At 55.7% G+C, this 19,872-nt stretch overlaps 1 protein-coding gene and 1 non-coding gene across 5 annotated transcripts; one reads left to right on the top strand and one right to left on the bottom strand.

Moving 5' to 3' along the window:
- The first annotated feature begins 417 nt into the window (after positions 1–417).
- LOC120890193 (U6atac minor spliceosomal RNA) lies at positions 418–543 on the top strand. Its single transcript, XR_005734435.2, has one exon. It is a non-coding gene; the product is annotated as a U6atac minor spliceosomal RNA (small nuclear RNA).
- Positions 544–2,425: 1,882 nt separating this feature from the next.
- Wdr5 (WD repeat domain 5) lies at positions 2,426–19,141 on the bottom strand. Of its 4 annotated transcripts, none has more exons than XM_078048619.1 (14): positions 19,050–19,141; positions 16,681–16,847; positions 15,957–16,065; positions 15,545–15,618; positions 15,145–15,234; positions 14,904–14,993; positions 14,670–14,753; positions 10,367–10,422; positions 8,943–8,989; positions 6,676–6,751; positions 6,018–6,051; positions 5,683–5,757; positions 5,074–5,161; positions 2,426–4,271 (listed from the first exon to the last, which is right to left on the bottom strand). In XM_078048619.1, the coding sequence occupies exons 2-14, from the start codon at positions 16,759–16,761 to the stop codon at positions 4,171–4,173; spliced, it is 1,005 nt and encodes a 334-aa protein (XP_077904745.1). In that variant the 5' UTR covers positions 16,762–16,847; positions 19,050–19,141; the 3' UTR covers positions 2,426–4,170. The 4 variants fall into 4 exon arrangements, with proteins under 4 accessions (XP_077904745.1, XP_077904746.1, XP_013219071.1 ...); XM_078048620.1 differs by having other exon boundaries at positions 16,681–16,790; XM_013363617.4 differs by lacking the exon at positions 19,050–19,141 and adding an exon at positions 17,102–17,165.
- Positions 19,142–19,872: the final 731 nt, after the last annotated feature.

Genomic DNA, 19,872 nt, shown 5'->3' with positions numbered 1-19,872 from the left:
CCGGAAGTCCGATGCGGGGAATCTCCGATCCTCGTCCTCTGATTCGTTACCCGCCATTTCCACTTCCGCAGACAATTCGGTTCCTCTTCCCGCCGTCCACGAGACGTGTACCCATCCATAGGAAGTGCGCGCCCGCCCTGTTTTGTTTCCGGGGGAGTAGGCTTCTTAGAAAGACGCTCGTGACTTCCGGTGTTCCCCTTATCCTGATTGGCTGGATTTATGAATTCATTAAAGCATAAGAAAAAAATCTGCTCCCTTATTCAAATTAATAAAGGCGATCAAATGTAGTAGTGGTGACTCAATAGTCAAAGAGTTGTGACCACCTGTGGCTGCTACTGATGGCGAACAAAAAGTCACCATTACCAAAAGGTTTGCAGGAAAGTGGTCCTTAAATAGCCACCTCGCGCAAACTTAGGCGTGTTGTATGAAAGGAGAGAAGGTTAGCACTCCCCTTGACAAGGATGGAAGAGGCCCTCGGGCCTGACAACACGCATACGGTTAAGGCATTGCCACCTACTTCGTGGCATCTAACCATCGTTTTTTTTTTTTCCTTCTTTCCACCCCCCCCCACCCCGCCCAACCTCCTTGTGGTCCGGGATGGAAAGGCACCTGGTATCGTGCCTGCGTGCCGCGGTGGGGGGGGGGGGGGGGTCCAGGAGTGTTCGCAAGTGCGCTAAAGCACAAGACAACTGAGAAGTCAACGAGCAGAGCGTCAGATCCCGTCGTTCTAGGGTGGGACAGTGTAGGGACACGCTCGCTCACAGAACAAACTCTGACCTCCAGGGGACAGGACAGGACATGAGGGCTGCATGATTTGGGCAGGGGAGACAGATCTGGTTAAGTTGATCAGTTGGCCTCAGGCACGTGCCACCACACCAGGCCTCCCTCTCTCCACTGTTCTGTCTGAAAGCTTCTGTAATAGTGACTACATTTAAGACATCCCCAAATTGTTAGCAATGGTAGAAATCTGAGTTATTTATCATCTTTGCACTTTTTTTTTAAGTTATAGTTGGACACAAAGGTATTTACCTTTTTTCTTTTTTGGATCCAACCCAGGGCCTCACACCTGCAGGCTAGCGCTCCTAGCCACAATCCCAGCCCCCAGCTTTGCACTCTTAATATCAGTAATTAACACAAATATCTAACTTCCACAATAATGTTATTTTTTAAAACCATGCAAAGCACACTGGGAGACACTGATCAGTCTGAGGGCCAATGTCAAGGACCGTCACCCTCATCATAACTACATTGTGAGTTAGAAATTTAGGCCATTTTGTGCACCCCTGGTGCTTGCTGGACCCACAACTTGTTGAGAATTTTTGTTTTGTTACTGAGGACTTAACCCCAGTGTGCTTTACCACAGAACTACATTCCAGCCCTTTTCAGTTTAGTTTTTACTATATTGCCAAGGCTGCCCTCCAACTTGCAATCCTCCTGCCTCAGCCTCCAATCACTTGGGTGTACAGTTGGGGCCACAATGCCTCACTGGGAGGACTTCAAAACCTCACACCTCTGAAGGCCACCATCAAAGCTTTTTTTTTTTTGGTATGTGGGGGGGGGGGTGTGTGCTGGGGATTGAACCCAGAGCCTTGTGCATGCAAGGTAAGCACTCTACCAACTGAGCTATGTCCCCAGCTTTTTGCTGGCTGTTTCAATGGCATTTCTGGAACTGAAAAGAGCACAAGCTCTTTTCTAAATCAGCTAGTTCTTCACATGGTGGCAACACCTTCACTAGCCTGTGTGAACAAGAATAAGATGATCCAGATTCAGCTCACCCAAAAGATGGAGAGCCACAGTACCTACACCCAGCCGGGCGCTGGTCCCCACTGTCTGGACACCAGAACGTGTCCCTACACATCTCTACCTTTAACACATGCAATTTCAGAGAATGCCTAATTTAAAACTTTAAGTTGAAATTCAAAAATAAAATCAATCTATTTCATGGGGATCCTGTAGACAACCCCAAATCTATAAATGGCCTTTGATGTTCACTGTGGCTGGAGGCACCCAAGTTTTGGAATCCTAATTACAGAAGGGGCTAGCAGAGGAGTGACAGCAGAAAGGCAGAGTGGAAACAGTACACGAAGACTGGTGCCCTTCCTGTGTTGCAGGAGGACAGGCACACCACCTCCCCTCACCCACACAAGCTCCCGCAGGATGGAAGGTGGCAGTGCCCGAGGCAAGGCTGCACTCAGCTCAGGTGAGGGATGTCCTGTGTGCACCAAGGACATACCTGCCTGGAAAAGGCCACTCAAGCCCCAGGACAGTGTGAGTTATGGCCAAATCCCAAAACCAGCTTCCCACTAAGCCCTGGACACAGGGATTGTGATGTTGCATCCTTGAAGGACTTCAACCAGCTCCTTGTCAAAGGAAGTGAGAAATAAAAATTTGTGCTATTTAAAAAAGAAATTCTTATGGGACAAAATTACAAGACATGAAAATCTTTATTTCCAAAAAGAGGTGTATTTTTACATAAATCTACAACAGAATTCAACTGTAGAAAAAATAAACTATATTTAAGAATACAGCGTTGAGCATAGCAAGCTCCTCCTCCATCCAGGAGGGGGCTGTACCCTTAGAAGGCAGGGTGGGCAGGCGCCGCTCCCCTCAGGAAGTGCCAGTACAGGGCTGCAACTGGCATTAGAAGACACCTCTTCCTGCAGCAGTGGGCTTCGTGAACAGATAACCCACGTGCTTACTTCTTTCCAGGAGGAGGAGACAGAAACTGCAGGAAGCTTCCTTATAGGATTTTTACCTCACCCTGTTTAGCCACTGGAGGATCCCCATGAGCCTGGCTAGGGACAGCTGACTGACCCCACTGCCCCTCCAGGAAAGCCCCAACTCCCTCTCCCAGGCCTGTCCACCTGGGGCCCTAACAGGGGAGCCGGCCTGTCCTAGCCAAGGCATCTGCAGACCCAAACCTGGCAGGCTTCCCAAGCACCAGCACCAGCTCCACGCACTGCTGTAGTCAGGGCACACAGGTGAGGGGACAAGCCTTCCCCCGTGTCCTCACCAACAAGGTCTCACCCAGCAGACCTGGGTCGGAACCCCTGTATCCACCCTGCTCGGGGTCAGGCTCCCCAAGAGCACAGTGAGGCAGCAGCTGTGACAAACTGCAGTTGAGGTTCCGAGGTCAGCTGCCACCTCCCAGACCTGCCAGGTTGCTGCAGAGGCTCCAGCTGGGTGGGGACTGGAAGGGGCAGGCCCATGCGCATACCCAGCATCCCTGAGGAGTCCCAGCAGAAGCCACCAAGAAGGAAGGAGGTCATGCCTTCAGGGGCAGCCGACCTGCTGGTCCTCAGGCCATCAACAAGGGGATAGGCAACACCTGCCCTCCTCCCTCCCGCACAAATTGGCCTGAGCCCAAGCTGTTTACAGCCACTCAGGCGCCTCCTGCCACACAGGCCACTTCAGGGCTTCGCTCCTTGACAATGGAGAGCGTCCCCTCCCACTGGCCTTCAGACAGGAGGCAACAGCAGGGGCTGGGACAGAGCCCCTTCCAACCTCCTGTCCTCCTCCAGGGGACAAGCTTCACATCAGAACGCCGTGGACAAGTGTATATAAAATCCCACCTTTTATTACAGCTCGTGTGCAGCTGTGTGAGTGCTGGGCACGAAGGGGAAACTGTCTGCAGCCACCAAGCTGCCAGGCCACCAGCCTCCAACTCCCAAAACACAGAACTTCACACAGGCAACCTTACAGTGCTGCACTTTCCAGGAAGACTTGGAAACGCGCCGGGAACTACAACAGGCAGGGGTCGACGGACAGGCAGGCAGGCAGAGCTGCGGTGTGAGGACACCACGTGGCAGGGGAGGGTGGGAGGGGCCGGGAAAGTGGCCCAGGGCCCCAGGAGGGGACTGGTCACAGCGCTCCCACTGGGTAATAAAATATCAAAAATGTACAGAACAATTACTGGAAAAAACACAACCCATGATAAATTGAACTTCACTCTTGTAATAAAAAATTAAAAATCTGGTTGCCTCTCTGAGCACAACAGACTGGGATCTCCTCCCAGACAGGGCAGAGTTGGCAGAAGTGTCACAGCAACCTCTAGAACCTTCTGGTGGCGTGCACTTCCCCTCGGCCACCTCAGGCCTGAATTGGGCCCCTCTGCCACGTTTCTTGCCCATCAGGGTCAACGTCCCGACAGCCCCTGTGGCACCAGGGCACTTAGCAGTCACTCTTCCACAGTTTAATGGTCTTGTCGTTTTCTAGCGCAGCCGAGGCGATGATGTTCTCTGTCGGGTGACAAGCCGTGGAGATCACAACGTCTGCAAACAGAAAGGGGTCAAGGCCAGCCCCGCTGCCCTGCTGGCCTTGGAGGACAAGGCCACACCCTGCCTAGCCAGTGACCACCCAGGAAGGGTTCCAGGACAAGTGCTGGAAGTGCTGCTAGCAGCAGGGGTCGCTCTTCTCTCAAGGTGACCTCTGTGCCTCCCCCTGCCACGGAACAGAGCCCAAGCCCCACCAGGATGCTCGGCCACCTTAAGGCAACTACACACTACGCAGGGACGTGGGCACCGAGGAGCTGGCCAGCAGGCTGGCACTGTCGGGTGTCTGCAGCCTTACGTAAACCAAGCCCCAAGACTGCCACCTCAGGGAGAAAGCACAGCACCCCTCAGACTTCCAAAGGAGCGCCACACGCTGCTCCCAGGACCCAAGCAGAAGAACAGGGACAAGGGCAGCTAGGGGACAGCAGAGGGCACTGAGAATGCACAGGAGCCACCCCCTCAGAGCCAAGGACGCAAGGCGCCTGCTCGGCACAGTCTGCTGGAGGTGGGAAGTGCCTCCTCAAAGAGGCTGGAGCCTCTAGAAAATGCAGCTTGCCACCAGGGGACCATCGCACACCTCAGCCTCCTGGGAGTCACAGAGCCAAGTGGACATCTGGCAAAAGGAGGGCAGGTGAGGCCAAGAGCCCTGGGCATGAACCAGGAACCACAAGCCAGGACTGACCAGCTCTGGGGCCTAGTGCTACACACCTGGCGGCAGGCCTGGAAAGAGGAGCAGGAAGCAGGGACCACATACCCAGAGCATGCCTCCCGCCCCTAGGCAGTCACCCCACAGGGGGCCCACCTGTGTGCCCCTGCAGCTTCTGGACAATCTCCTTCGTCTGCAAGTTCCAAATGTACACCAGGTTATCTTCAGAGCCAGACACGATCCACTGAGTCACCACAGCCGGGGACAAGAGAAGACAGGCCAGCGCTCAGCATGGGGACAGCTACATACCCGGGCGCCATCCTTCCCGTGGCTGCTATGCTCAACCCAAAACACAAAGCTCCCTCCCGGTCTCTCAGCAGGACTGCCAGTCGCCCTGACCCCTCAACCCAGCCTGAGCTGAGACTCAGGAGCTCAATCCCCCAAGGGCCTCCAGGGTGTGAACTGCTCCCTTCAGGCACCACCCTTGGGCTCTGCTGTAGGTTCACACTCCGCCCAGAGTCACCATCTACTCTCAGGTACTGGACAGAGTCAGAGCATGACACCAGAGTCCAGGCCGGGAGGACAGGCCTGGGAGAGGACAGAGGGCTTAACGTAAGCCACAGTCGCAGCATCCCGATTCCAGGAAGACAATGCTGTTAGAACACACACCTTGTGGGCTCAGGAAAACTTGAAGGACATGAGCCACATGTGGGGTGGCAACAGGAAGAGAGGAGGAGGGTGGCAGGCTACTCAAAGGGGACTCACCTTCCCACCAGTCACAGAAAAATTGGCAAAAATGCAGTACTTCTCATTCTTGTGCCCAGTGTACGTCTTCAGGCACTGAAAAGGCAGACGCAGCAGGGTCAGAGTCCAGGTCCCTGCATTCTCAGATCCAAGCACAGTCTGCTGGCTGAACTTGACTCTGGAAATTATTCTAAATACACAGAACCCACACAGCCCAACCTAGGGTCCAACCACAGTCTAAGCTTCAACCTGCAGGCTGGCGGCAAGAAACCCCAGGTCTGTGGGCCCCACAGCCCCTTCTGCTTCGGCTTCCCAGACTGCCGCACCACCGCCAACAACCCCGGGCCGGAGCTCACCTTGCCCTTGCTGTAGTCCCAGAGCTTCAGCGTGCTGCAAGACAGAGAGGGGTGAGGAGCTGCCGCCACGCCACCACAACCGGAGACCAGCAGCACCAGGCACAAGGCTGCTGGGATCAGAAGCCCAGCCCACCAGGGAAGGGTGCCCAGACCAGGGGGACTCAGGTCTACCAAGTCCAGCAACCTGATGGCACACTGGAGCCAGCAGGAGAAACCCCCACATGAGCAGCTCACAGCCAGACTTCAGTTTCTGGGGGCTGTAGCCCCTCCTTCAGCTGCCAGTCCCAAAAAGGTGGGGCAAGTCCTTAGTTCCAGATCCCACAGACCAAACCCAGGGTAGTGAGATTCACCCTGAGCCCAGGGAGGGTGCAGACCATGGAAAACACCCAGCCACGAGGGCCATAACAAGCATGCACGCAGGGGAGACCTCTATCCAGTCTTCACGCAGGGGAGACTCTATCCAATCTGGGTAAACCAGGTGCTCAGGAGCCGAGGGGCAGCTCAGGGGCAGAGTGCCTGTCCCGCCTGCAGCTCCAGGCACAGGCTAGACCAGCTACAGCCCAGCCACACTAGGTCTAGACCATGCCAAGCACAAGGAGCCTGCAGAGCTCCATGCTGGTGGGAGACACCCTGCCCCTGACACAAATCAAGCACTTACTTGTCCAGAGTGGCAGCCAGGATGTATTTGCCATTTGGAGAGAACTTCACAAAGGACACGGGGGGGTTATCATCATCTGTGCCAAAAACAGGCAGGCCGACTCACACACAGAGCAGGACAGCCTGCCCAATGGCTGCTCCCCGTCACCAAGTGTGACAACCGTGTGAGGCTGCTGCCACCAGTGCAGCACCACCACCCTTGGGAGCCCCTGAAGAGCCACCTGCACCCATTCCCCATCCCAGGGCAGCCTTGTAGTGTGTTCTCGAGGCCTGGCATCCTGGACCCAAGGGCCCTCAGATGCCAGGACTTGAGGAACAAAGTGCCTGAGGGGCCTCCTCAGTTGGGGGACAGGCACTGGCTGCCTCACACAGACTGAGGTTCGCCAGTCCCTGAGGGGGCCGGGAGACCTCCTCAGGGGAAGCTGGGCTGGAGCCATGGTGATGCCTTCCTCTGGTGTGGCTCAGGGCCCAGCCTCTGTGATCCCCAGCTCTGCTCCTCATGCCCTGGTTTTAAAGCTCAACGCAGGGCCTGCAAAGGCAGGGGCCACCCGTCTCCGCTGAGGACACGTCGAGGTCACTTCAGGGACGCTAGGATGCACATTCTCCCAGGGGGACCAGGGCGTCTACCCTTTCCCGGGTAAGGAGGGGAGGTGCTCCTGGGAAGGGGCTGTCCAGCCTGCCAGGGTCCCCATGCCCCGTGCCCCAAGCACACGGCATTACCACCAGGGGTCTGCCAGGGCCTCCGCTCGCTGGGGCTGGTCACCCACACTGAAAAGGCACACGAGGCAGTGTGAAGCTCGGCCCGCTGGCTCACCTGTGCAAATGGCGTCCGGTGCTTAAACCCAAGCCACTTTAACCAGCAGGACACCGGACACACCAGCTGCCTGGCCATTTGGGCCCCAGCAATCTAGCTCACTAGGCTGAGGAGAGACGGCCACCCCGCCACTTCCGCCCCCACCCTGCCCTGTCTCTCAGGCCTTCTTCTAGTCAACGCCAGGCCCAAGTCCTGGCCCAAGTCCTGGCCCTGCCCCTTGCAGTCTACGTCCCACAGCTTAATCAGCCACAGGTCAAAACTACTACAAAAACAAAAATATTCCAGAAAATCTCAAAGGCGAGACTTGAATTTGCTGTGAGACTAGCACTGCCTGGTCCCCGTGGATGAGGGGGCTCAGCGCACACAGACCCTGCTCCGGGCACCTGCCAGCCTTGCACTCTGGCCAGCGTGGAGCCCCACGCTGCAAGTCCACCTCCATGTGACCACTGTTTCTGCTGCACATAAGAGCAATCCAGAGATGAGGATGTGTGTGGGCCCTACTCTAGCCACGCCTTTTTACACAGGGGACCAAGCTCCTGAGGAGTCTGGTATTCATGGGAGGTCCTCAAACCACCCCCCAGAGACAGAACAATGGCTGCACTTGCTGTGTGGCTTCAGAACAGTTACTTGACTTCTCTCTGCCTACAGTACCTGCTCTGTGACAGGCAGATACTCCTGAGGGCAGCTTACTGTGAGGACAACAGTGTGGTAACAGGAGCACGTAGATATCATGTGTAGCACCTCCCTGGTATATGTGCACCAGGACGGGTCCTGGCAGCAGAGCTGGGCATGCACCAGGAGACAAGCTGACAGACACAATTATGAGTCTGCTGTGGGTGGTAATAAGATGGGCTTCCAGAGCAAGAAGGCATAAAGGCCACTGTCCAGGTACACTGTCCCCCACTCAGGGGCCCCACCAAGAGCTTCAGGACCATGATTAGCCCGAAGACAGCTTCCCAGGTGGACACACTGAGGGGAGGCCTGTGGGGTGACCACCACCCAGCTTCCTCACCGCTGTCCCTTCTGTATCCTAGGCTGAAGTTGCAATTCTCCAAGCCTGCAGAGACTGGGCCCTGAACACCAACCTTCCAGGGAACACCCTTCCAGCCACAGGCTTCCACCTGCCCCACCCCGCCATGCCAGGTCCTCCCCTTCCCTCATCCCTAAGAAGCCCTCAGGCCTCAGCAGCACCCAAACAGGAGAGCACAATTCCCCAGAGAGGCAGCAGCCAGGAGCAGGGCACAGGTACTTGAGGACACAGCGGAGCAGCCCTGAGCAAGACCAGACAACACAGGCCAAGGGGCCCCAGACTGGCCTGAGAGAAGACAGCAGCAAGTTTCACAAAAGGAACAAGAGAGCTCGACAGGAAGTAGATGCTAGTAGGAGATGGACAACAGTGAAGATGAAGAGTGCAGGCCCAGCCCTACCCAGCCCCACCCCTATGGCACACTCACCAATGAGTGTCTTCAGGCACTGGCCCGAGGCGGTGTCCCAGATGCGGCTTCAAAGCAAGAACAAAACCATATGAGAAGGCCAGCTGCCACCACTGGCTCTGGGACCAGCCCCACTGCACTCACAACCTGGGCAGCTGTTCTCCTATGTTCTAGACACTGACTGGGCACCACGCCTGTGAGCACAGGAGGCCTCCACGGCCCAGGGACTGGGCTAGGCTCTTCTACAGAAGGCAGCCAAGGCCGAGGGTGTGGTGCAGGGCTCACCGGCAGGTCTAGACTCCACAGACCCCCAACACATAGGCAGGCAGGGCAGGACAGACCCTTGTAAAAAGGAGGCTGGTGCCATTTCCTAGCAACCCCGTTAGTTCAGCAACAGGAAAACAGGAGTCATGCCAGGTTCTGACGTCACGCCCGTCTCAGGGTTCCTGTGACCTCTGCCAACATGCAAACTGGAAGCATGCCCCATCGTGCATTGTCTCAGTACCCACACTTCCAGAGATGCTGGGTGGGGGTGCTGGCTGAACGTGGGAACTTGCTAATCATAACACGTGCACAGGTCATCTCCCAGTGTTAAGTCCCCCAGTCGCCAGGCTGGGCCATACTCCTTGTACCCCAAGGCCTGTGGAACTTTTTGAGATTCTGTCTCAAAAAATAAAAAGGGCTGGGAACAGGGCTAAGTGGTAGAGCACCCTGGCTTAGATTGCCAACATTGAGGAAAAAGAAAACCAGTCATATTCTCCTCCCATTTCTGGATTTTATCACCATGCTCCGGCTGCCGTGTTTCTGGGCTCTTTCTCACTGGCCCTGCTGCTGGTTCTGACCGCCCTCTGCCACATGCTTACAGACCCTGCTCCCCTCTATGGTTCACGCCTTCTCACCCACATGGCCACCCACTTTGTCCCTCTGTGCTATAGGTGGACGCTCTGCTAGCACTCCTCCCTCACTTCCCACTGCCAAGTTCTGCCAGTATCAGTGGTCCCTCCTTCTCCCACCACTCAGCCAGGTCCCCAGCCAGGACTCATAGGAGGCTTCCCGCCTCGGCTCGTACCTGCCCCACGGGTCTTCCCATCTCCTCCAACCCTGAGCATCTACCTCCTCCAGGTCAGCATAACACCCAGGGGACTTGGCTGGGACACCTCCTGCCAAGTTAATGGCACCAGAGAGTCGTCTCGAGCTAGGTCAGCCCCTCTCCACAGCTATGCAGGACACACTCGCAGCTCTTGGCCACCACTCCCCCACCAGTCCTGGCTGGTCTCCCTCCCTAGCTCCTCCCCCACCTGCACTGAAACTGCAGCCCACTGGGATGTGCTTCTGGAAGATGAACATGTGTCCCTTTCTGTAACTGCGTCCCAGAGCCAGAAAGCTCAAGAGCAGGCCTTGAATGAGCACCTGTTGATTACATGAAATAAGATCCTCTCACTCACCAGAGACCATCGTAGCTACTTGAAACTATCAAGGATCCATCACGATTAAAATGGACCTAAGAATTAAAGAACAGGAGGAAAACAGAAATTATTCCAAGTCATCCGCACACCACTCCTCTCCCCAGTACCCTCCACCCAGGACTCACGACAGGGTGACACAGGCCTCACCACTCCTAGGTACCCAGACATACACAGCCAATCAGGAGCAACCAGTTCAGCGATGCCCCACCTGCCCTGTCCAGCACAGTCAGTGACAGAGGACTGAGCCCTAGCACGAAGCCAAACCACCCCACAGGATTCAAGCCAAACCACAAAGGCCCACAGGACTCTAGAGGGCGGCTTCCAGGCCTGTCTATCTGTCCTGCTGGGAACAGCCTGACAGGGCAAATACAGCCAAACCTAACTTCCCTGACTCAACAGAAAGGAAAGGCAAAAGGCAGGAATTCCAGTCCCTCTCCTTCATATACCTGTGCCTGCCCACCAGAGCCACCAAGAAGCTGAGCCCCAGCACCTAGCTGACTGCTGATCCCAGACCAGGAACTGGAGAGCCCACATGAGCTCTCAGCTGGACAGAAGGGATCCAGGTGGTTCCATACCCGCCTCAGAAGAGGTTGAGTTCCGCACATACCACTGGCCCAAGCCGACCTCCAATGACCCAGAGTTCCGCTCTCTCCATCTAAAGGTCTTAAAGGTTCAGCCTTGCTCTCCAAAGAAGGGAACGAGGTCATTTACCTTCCTTTTCTCCTGGAGGGGTACTAGGACTAAAGCTCTGGCCTTGCACTTGCTATACAAGTGTTCCACCATGGAGCAACATCCCAGGACAGCACTTTCTAATAGAAAGGACACTGCACCCGACAACAGTCCTCCTCTTCAATGACTCATTTCAGCTCTTAAATTCTCCTTTCCAAGTAAGCCTTAGTGGAAATAAACGGAACCACAATGCCAGGAGTTGAGTCCCACAAAGCTGGGCACGGTGGCCACGCCTACAGTCCCAGCAGCTCAGGAAGCTGAGGCAGGAGGATCGTGAGTTTAGAGCCAGTCTCAGCAAAAGGAGGCACTAAGCAACTCAGCGAGACCCTGTGTCTAAATAAAATAGAGAACAGGGCTGTGGATGTAGCTCAGTGGTTGAGTGCTTGAATTCAATCCCCAGGACCAAAAAAAGAGAGAGAGAGAGAGAGAGAGAGAGAGAGAGAGAGAGAGAGAGAGAGAGAGAGAGAGAGAGAGAGAGAGAGAAAGAAAGAAAGAAAGAAAGAAAGAAAGAAAGAAAGAAAGAAAGAAAGAAAGAAAGAAAGAAAGAAAGCACAAGTTTCGATCATTTTTGGTGAAGACTTGGGCAGACACGACCCAGAACAAGCCTTGCTCCATGCTTTGAGGGACACATTTCCTTTGTAAGTCAAGCCACAGGGAATCCCTGGATGTCATGATGCAGGGACAGGGCTGGGCTGTGTGCTCCCCCACCTGGGCACTGAAGAGTTCAGCAGACTCTGACCTGGAGCTGCCCCATGTAGCCGCAGTCTTGTCCCTCACCCACCAGAGGCCTGCAGCACCTGGCTGTGACAACCAAGTCTCCAGGCATAGCCAAGACCACATTCAGCAGGGGCTCCTGGGAGACTGCTACCACACAGGGAAGCACCTGGACCCATGGCTGAATCCTGACTCCGGGGCTGTGACAGGCCCAAAAACATGCCTTTCAAATACACTCAGGAGGTACTGCTGCTGGCCAAGGGGGCTCACCCAGGGGACATGAGCTAGACTCCATGGGGGCACCACAAGCCACAGTAGTATCGAGGTCCCTCACAGCTCCAGTCCACAGAACAGGTGAAACTGGTAGGCTCATTCACCCTAAGATGCCGTTCAGCATGTACACTAATAAAAAGCATGAAAAAGTAGTTGACACTTCTCCACTGTGCTGCCTCTGTACCTTGCACTCACAGCAGTACCCCTGCTTGACACCACGTGAGACTGTGGCCTCACCTGGACAGAGCAGCTCTGAGCTTCCTCACAGTCATCACTGCTTCTATCGGCCCACATGGAGCTGCTCCTGCAGCATCAGGTCCTTAACCAAACATCTGGGGGCTGTCCCTAAAGTTCTCCCCAACTAACTACAACCCGTCTGCCCACACTCAGCCCTTGCCTTAAACACACAAAACAGCCTGAGGATTTTGAGCATCTTCTCGTTGAGGGTACTCTGCTCCATGGCAATGAGCCAACACAGGCCCAAACTCATAAGCCCAGTTCATGCTCCACTTACCTACCTACTGGCAAAAGTGGCCCATTCAACGTGGCTTTTCCACTCAAAAGACATTCAGTTCAAGGTAACACAGTCCACACCACAGACTGGGAGAAAGAGGTACACCAGCGAGGCAGAGCTCACAGGGGGACCAAGTGCCACCTCAGATGAACTGCCAGGAAGACCTCTGAGCAGGGGAAACACGGCTACAGCCAGGCAGCACCCAGGGGAATGAACAGAAAGACCAGCGTGTGCATGTGGGCATGGCTCAGCAGAGCAGCAGGGCGGACAAGGTGGAGGGGGGCAGAGAAGCCAGCCAAGTACCCACAGCCCAGCATCCAGCTCAAGACACGCCTGCTCAGCTGTCCCACAAGTGCCAATGCAGTGCAAACCGGTCACTCCTATAGATACAAGCAAGGTCACCAAAGGCATCCATCAAGGTATGTGGTCTCCCATGTTGGCCCACAGATACACACAACCAGAACACCCAAGGGACCTTATAAAGCAGCAGACATCACCACTGTCATCTAAAAACAGAACAGCAGCAAGGAAGGCTGAAGACGCACACAAAGCAGAAGCCTAGGCACCAAGGACACCAGCTCTTGTCACCAGCTGGGGCAGAGCTCAGGAGAACCTCACCTGCCTGCCTTTCCACTAAGTGTGCACACACAACCTTTGCAGGAAACCCATGGAGGACAGCCCGCAGCCCTCATCACTGGGAGCTCCCAAGCCCCTGCTTCCTTGGGGACACTGTTTCCTGGCTCACTCACAAGCCCATGTGAAAACCAGTTCTACCTGGGGTCTCAGATGCTGGGGGGCAGGGGCTGACAGCAAGGCTGAGCCAGTCCTGTGCGCACTGCTGCCTGCGTGCCTCTCACAGCAGAGTGCCCTATGCATTAGCAGCGGCTCTGGGCCAGCAAGGGCCACGTCGCCTGTCTGTCTGCTATGTGGTCTTAGCTGGGCAAAAGCCTTCCAAGGCCAAAAATGCTTAAAATCCTACACCACCAGGACTTCAAAGAGTGAGCAGCTCCATCAGGCACAGAGATGCAAACCTGTAATCTCTGCTACTCAGGAGGCTGCAGTAGGAGGATCACAAGTTTGAGAGGCCAACCTATGTAATTCAGTGAGTCCCTGTCCCAGAATACAAAAACTAAAAAAATGACTGGGGCTGTGGCTTGTTTAGCACTGGTGAGGCCCTGGGTTCAGTTCTCAGCACCAAGAAAAAGAAAAGTGAGCCACTCGTGCTGGCTAAAACAAACCACAAGCCTGATCCTTCTGCAATCTTTCCATCCACAGTGTGGCTACAAAACCAACTGGGGCTCTTGTTAACACAGAGACCTTCGAGCACCTTGTCTGTGGGGTGCTGGGATAGAACCTAGGGTCTCATGAATGCCCAGAAAGCACTCAGCCAGAGCTTCACCCAGCCTTGGGCCACTCTTTTTTTAAATGTGTTTTTTCTTTGTTGGGTGTGAGGGTACCAGGGATTGAACTCAGGGGTACTCAACCACTGAGACACATCCCAATCCTATTTTGTATTCTATTTAGAGATAGGGTCTCACTGAGTTGCTTAGCACCTTACTTTTTTGCTGAGGCTGGCTTTGAATTCACAATCCTCCTGCCTCAGGCTCCTGAGCCACTGGGATTACAAGCGTATGCCACCGGCTTGGGCCACTCTCTTAAACAATAGTTTGTTACATTCTATAGAGTATGACTCCTGTCCGTTTGTTCTGCACACTGGGATGGTGCGTGTGCAATGGCAGGACACAGACCCCATGCCCTTGCCACCAGGGGTCCCCACGGTTCTCTCCATGACTGGGCAGGCCCCGCCACCCATCAGCTCCCCACACAGAACTCACCTAACTGTGGTCACCCAACCTGACACAGAGCTCCCTCTTCTCCTACACCCTTCCAGGCATAGCCTATGGGAGTCAGTTCTGGGGGAAACCCCCCTGAAAGCCATGGCCACTGGCCTCCCAGCCTTCAAGGGGTCCTAAAAGGTATCTCAGCCCCAGAGGCTGCACACCAGCAGAAGTGTGCCAGGTGAAGCCACATGCACCCATCAAGGGGACTTACAGCTGAGACTGGATCTGAATGAGCCGGCAGAGTCTTGAGGCACTTCCCCGTCTTCACGTCCCATATCCTCACACTTTCATCAAACTGAAGACAAGAGAGGCGACTGAAATGACTATGGGAAGGAGGGGCGATGACAGAGGCCCCAGAACGCAGACCTGCCTGTCCCATGCTGGGCATGGGCACAGGACACAGTACACCCACAGCGTCTCCCAGAGGAGAGAGCAGCGCACTTACAGACCCTGAGACGATGAGATTGGACTGTGGGTTGAAGTTGCAGCAGAAGACGTAGTTACTGTGGCCCTTCAGCGTTTTCAGACACTTGCCCTACAACACAGCAGGATGAGACCACGTGGCTCCCAGGGGCTGTCTCCCCAGACACCAGCGCTGACTGTGAGCAACCGCCATCCTGTTCCACCTGTCCTGGCCCCTTCCCCTCCTCAGCTACCTCCGCCCACAGAGGACCAATGACACTCACCGAGCTCACATCCCAGATCTTCAAGGTTTTATCATCAGAGGCAGAAACGAGGAGATTGGAATCTGATGACCAGGCTACGTCCGATATTCCCTTGAGGAGAAAAACACAGTAACCATCCTCTAGGACAAAACACCACTGGCCAGCAAAAGGCCAAAGTCCCCACACTCATCATTCCCCCTGGGGAAATCCTCTGGCCAGTGTTAGCCACAGGAAGACACACTCTGGCCCAGAGGAGATGGCAGAGAGCCCAGAGAAAGTGGCTCTGCTGGCCTCAGAGACAGACAGGCGCACACCTGTGGAGCTGAACGGCTGGAGAGCAGCAGCAGGCAATCACACGCTGAGGGCATTAAGCTGCACCTCCCTCCCAAGAGCACCAGAGCCACCTGCTCCCCACACCTACCAGCTTGTGACCAGAGATGGTCTTCTCAAACTTCCCGTCATAGGCTCCCCAAATTTTAATAAGTTTATCAGCAGCTGAAAGAAATGAAAAGGAGCTGATGCTCAGGGTAGGAATATAGTTGTCCAGTTACTCAAAGGCCAGATCCTGAGCTGTCCCACACCCTAAGCCCCTGCCAACCAGCTCAGATCACTCAGGAACCCAAAGGCACAGTCACAAGTAGAAGGGGCAAGCCCCCCCAATTCTGCCCCTTTACTGCAGAAAGGTAACTGGCACAATTTCAACAAGCAGTGATCCTTCAGTTTCAGAGAAGGGACACGCCATTTACCACAAGCCCCTGGGAAGCACACCCACCCCACTCTTATCTGTGATTCAGACCACCATCCCATTATCTGAGGTGCTCCATGATACGCACATGAGCTTGCCAGCCACTCTCCATTGGGACTGAACTTCACGGAGGACACAGCTTTTGTGTGGCCGGCCAGGGTGAATTTCAGAGCATAGTTTGGTTTAACAGGTGTGGGCTGTTGGAGAGAGTGCAGCTAAAGTGAGCCTAAGGAACCACACTGCCTGGTCACTGCCTGGACTCCCACAGTGAGACACCAAGCGCCCACCAACCACCCAACATCATCCTTCACGTTGACCAGGTCTAAGTCTCAGCCCATTACATCCCCGTCAAAGCCCTGATTCTGCTGCACTCCTCCCTCAGCACAGCAACTCCACCATTCCAGATACATGTCTGAGGTCCCTTAGGACCCTGCCCTGTCCCCAACACCAGGCATGGCCACCAAGTCCACACAGTTCCAGCATGCTCAGGCTTCCCAGAGGGCGTCTGAAGGCCCTACTTCCTGTACCTGGGGAGGGGGTCTGCAGAACAGATGGAACATGGGGCTGGATGGGATGATTACTCAGAGATGTTTTCTGGGTACCACAGATTTACAATCAGAACCAACCCCCCACCATTGCCCCCTAGGTGACAGATGTGGAAATCCTTGACATGGCACACAGTAGGCAGTCATTACAATAAGTGGCCGATGAATAAAAGTGGCTTCTCACAAAGGAGCTTATCTGAGTAGAGGAGTCTGGACAATTGGCTTGCAATAACCTCCCAGAGGCCCCAAGGAGCCCCAGGAGCACACCTTGCTCTGTGTAGCGGATGAGGAAGGGGTGGGCTGGGCTCTTGCAGCCTCTGTCTCGGGCTTCTTCTCCTCCGTGGCCATTGCTCTGAAGCCCACGTGGCAGGAAACCTCTGGTGGAGAGTCACAAGGGAATAGCCTATCTGCTAAGCAAATCCTTTAATGGAGGCCTAAAAACAAATCATTTTTTAGAAAATTAATTTCCAGGACTGGGGGTGTAGCTCACTAGCATGCACAAGGCCCTGGGTTCTATCTACATACTATCCCCCTCCCAATTAATTTCCAAGAGAAAGGATAAGAAAGAGAAAAACCTGACCATATTGAGACCTGCCGCTAAAGAAGCTGTTCCAAACTGGAGAATGTAACTATTACCCTAACTCCCGCCACCACTTCTCAGTTGGCACCAAGATATTCCTGCTCTCACCTCTTCTGTGATCCTAAGACACACAGCAGGGCTTCCTATTACGCTATCCAGGCATCTGCAGAAATGCAGCACAAAGCATGCAAACAAAACACAAGGGATTCCAGGAGCCTTTGACACATCAAAAAGAAAAAAAGAAAAGAAAGGTTTCGTGACAGAAACCAACCTGTCAAATGTCAGGACACTGAGCTTCAGAGTGCACAAGCCTGGGAGCACATCCAAACCATAAAATGAAGCCTAGGGGATGCAATCATGTTAACAGCTCTGTGTGAACACACAGGAGTACGCAGCCAGTGGTCAGCACCTATGGGTGGGCCTCGCTGCTCCCTGCACAGACTGCAGATGCAAGGCTGCCTTCCGAACACCAACATTCACAGGACTCCAAGCCCATGCAGTACTACTGAAAAACCGCAAGAATATACCAGAGTGGGCTCTTCCCCAAGAGTTTCCACATCCTGCCCTTGGAGAAGCAGCCTAGGGTGCAGCTTGGGCATCCTGCATTAAGACTCACACTGCAGAGGGAAAAAAACTGCAGCTCAATCCAGCTTCGGCTTAACAATCTCAGTCCAAAACCAATGACTGTTTCCTCTAACATGACAGACCGTGCTACCTGAATACACCTCATGAAGGTGCTATCCAACCAGGGACGCATCGTTAAAAGAGAAGCCATAGACATGCTTGCAAATGCCACTGGTTGGACTGATACTCAGCTCTACCATTCGAAAATGAGTCTGCACATGGGGCTTCAGATTGAAGTCTTGCACAGGCCCATGTAACACTAAGGCGAAACAGGCCATCAAAAGGAGCATGTCTGATCTTCAAAGGGAGAGAAATTACAACTCCACCGCACAGGACACTGGTGTAGCCACGCTGTCACCTGCAACAGAGTCCACCCAGAGATGGATAGTGCTGTGCCTAAAGCCCAGGGGCAGGGTGGGCGTGGGGGTTCTGCAGACCTCTCTGGGGACAAAGCACTGGTAAATGCCAGCTGCTTGCTACTTATCCTCGGAAACAACCTACTGATGTAACCCCAAGGCCACCATCTCCTTTGTGGGTTGGGCAGGCATCAGAGAGACAGGAACCAAGGAGACCCAAACAAAGCTGAGAGCGGAGAAGACCTGAGCCCTGCGCCAACCCCTGTGAACCACACCAGCACAACACAAGGGGCTGTGGCGCTGGGTCTGGACCACTGGGGAGTGGGGGCTGCGCGGAAGCAGTTCCTTCTCCCCTAAAGCAGCGTTCACCTGGAGGTAGGCAGGCGGCCCCTGGTGAGGAACAACACAGAATGGTCTTACAAGAAACCTTCAGGAGAGCAAAACACTTAACATGTAAGAAAATCAGCTCCCACTGCACCGAGTGGGGTCCAGGGCCACCTTCCCTGAACGCCCGGGTTCTAGGAACTGCTGAGGCAGCAGGCCAAGGGTCGGGGGCTGGGCCTTGGGGAAAGAGCGCAAGAAAGGTGACCTGGGTGGCCCCCGTCCGCGCGCATCAGGCGCCGCGCCCCGGCGGGGCAGTCGGCCGCTCCTGGGGCTCCCCCCCTCGCAGGCTGTGGGCTCGGCTCGGACCCGGCGCGCGGCTGGGAGGGCACCGCAGCCGCGCTCAAACCTGCGCGAAGGTGGCGGCTGGGAGGGCACCGTGGCCGCTTCAAACCTGCGCGAAGGTGGCGGCTGGGAGGGCACCGTGGCCGCGCTCAAACCTGCGCGAAGGTGGCGGGGCTGCGCGCCTCTGCCGCGGGGTCCGCAGACGCCGCGAGCGGGGTGCGCTCCGCCTCAGCCCGCGGCCAGGGTCCCTCCGGGCGACGCGGGCGGCGCACGCGGGACACTGAGGGCGGGCGGGCTCCGGGGTCGGCGGCAGGAATCACGCGGCGGCGGCGGACCGAGGCCCGGGACATGTGCGGCGGTCCTGCGGGAGCCCGCCCGCCCCGCCATCTCTGGCTCGCGCCGCCTCTTACCTGCCGGCCGCGGCGGGACGGGCGGGCGGGCGTCGCGGCAGCCGCCGCCTGGCGCGAGCGCGGACGAGCTGGACGCGGTGGGGCGCGGGCGGCGGGCGGCGGCGCGCGTGCGCGGGGGCGGGGCGGTGGGGTGGGGCGACGGGCGGCAGCGAGGGCCATAAAACCTTGGAGGGCGCACCGCCTTAAAGGAGCCGCGTTTGACCCGCGTTTTCTACCGGAAGCGTTAGCTCAAGTTTGGCGGATGTGGGCCATTCGCCTGTTCCTTCTAGGAACACGCTGGAGCGTGTTGCTGGGTCCGTTGCGCCGGTACGGCCCGGGCTGGCGCCCCAGGACGGGCGTCCGCGCCTGGTCCCTCAAGGGCCCACGCCTGACCCCTGCAGGGCAGCGCTCCTGGGCCGCCCCAGCCCAAGGCCAGGTGGCCTCCCTGTCCGCCTGCTCAAACTCGGACTTTATTCGGGAGAGAGAGCTGGTTCAGAGAGCTGTGCACCCGTGTCCCGGCAGGCTGGGAGAGTGGCACCTGTGGAGAAGGAGCGGGGCTACCTGAGGATAGGAGGGGCGGGGTGACACATGCAGTTGCCGAACCGGCCCTCCATCACCTAGACTAGCTTTTAAAGCCTCTGCACCTTGTAACTACCCCTTAGATGGCGCCAGATGACTGCGGTCAAAGGGGGAAGGTGACCAGAATTCCTGCTCCTGGTACCCAGAGGAGTGTACGTGAATTCCCGGTCCCTTTTGTGAGCCTGCAGGCTGCTCTGCTGTGGGTAGGTGGTGGCACAGCCTTCTCTCCTGGGGTCCTCCTCTGCCTCCCTTTACAGATGAGGAA

Source organism: Ictidomys tridecemlineatus, chromosome 4 (genome assembly GCF_052094955.1).
Source record: "Ictidomys tridecemlineatus isolate mIctTri1 chromosome 4, mIctTri1.hap1, whole genome shotgun sequence".
Classification (NCBI taxonomy): Eukaryota; Metazoa; Chordata; class Mammalia; order Rodentia; family Sciuridae; genus Ictidomys; species Ictidomys tridecemlineatus.
The sequence above is the reverse complement of the archived record's forward strand: the minus strand, read 5'-3'. Positions and strand labels throughout refer to the sequence as shown.

Bases quoted from the DNA above. Each gene is read 5' to 3' on its own strand.
- Wdr5 (XM_078048619.1), bottom strand. From the start codon at position 16,761: ATGGCCACGGAGGAGAAGAAGCCCGAGACAGAGGCTGCAAGAGCCCAG. The intron at 16,066-16,680 runs GTGTGCTCCTGG...TCTCTCCAACAG, and splicing joins CATCCGCTACACAGAGCAAG to CCCACACCTGTTAAACCAAA. The intron at 15,619-15,956 runs GTGCGTATCATG...CATTTCTTTCAG, and splicing joins AGAGTGGCTGGCAAGCTCAT to CTGCTGATAAACTTATTAAA.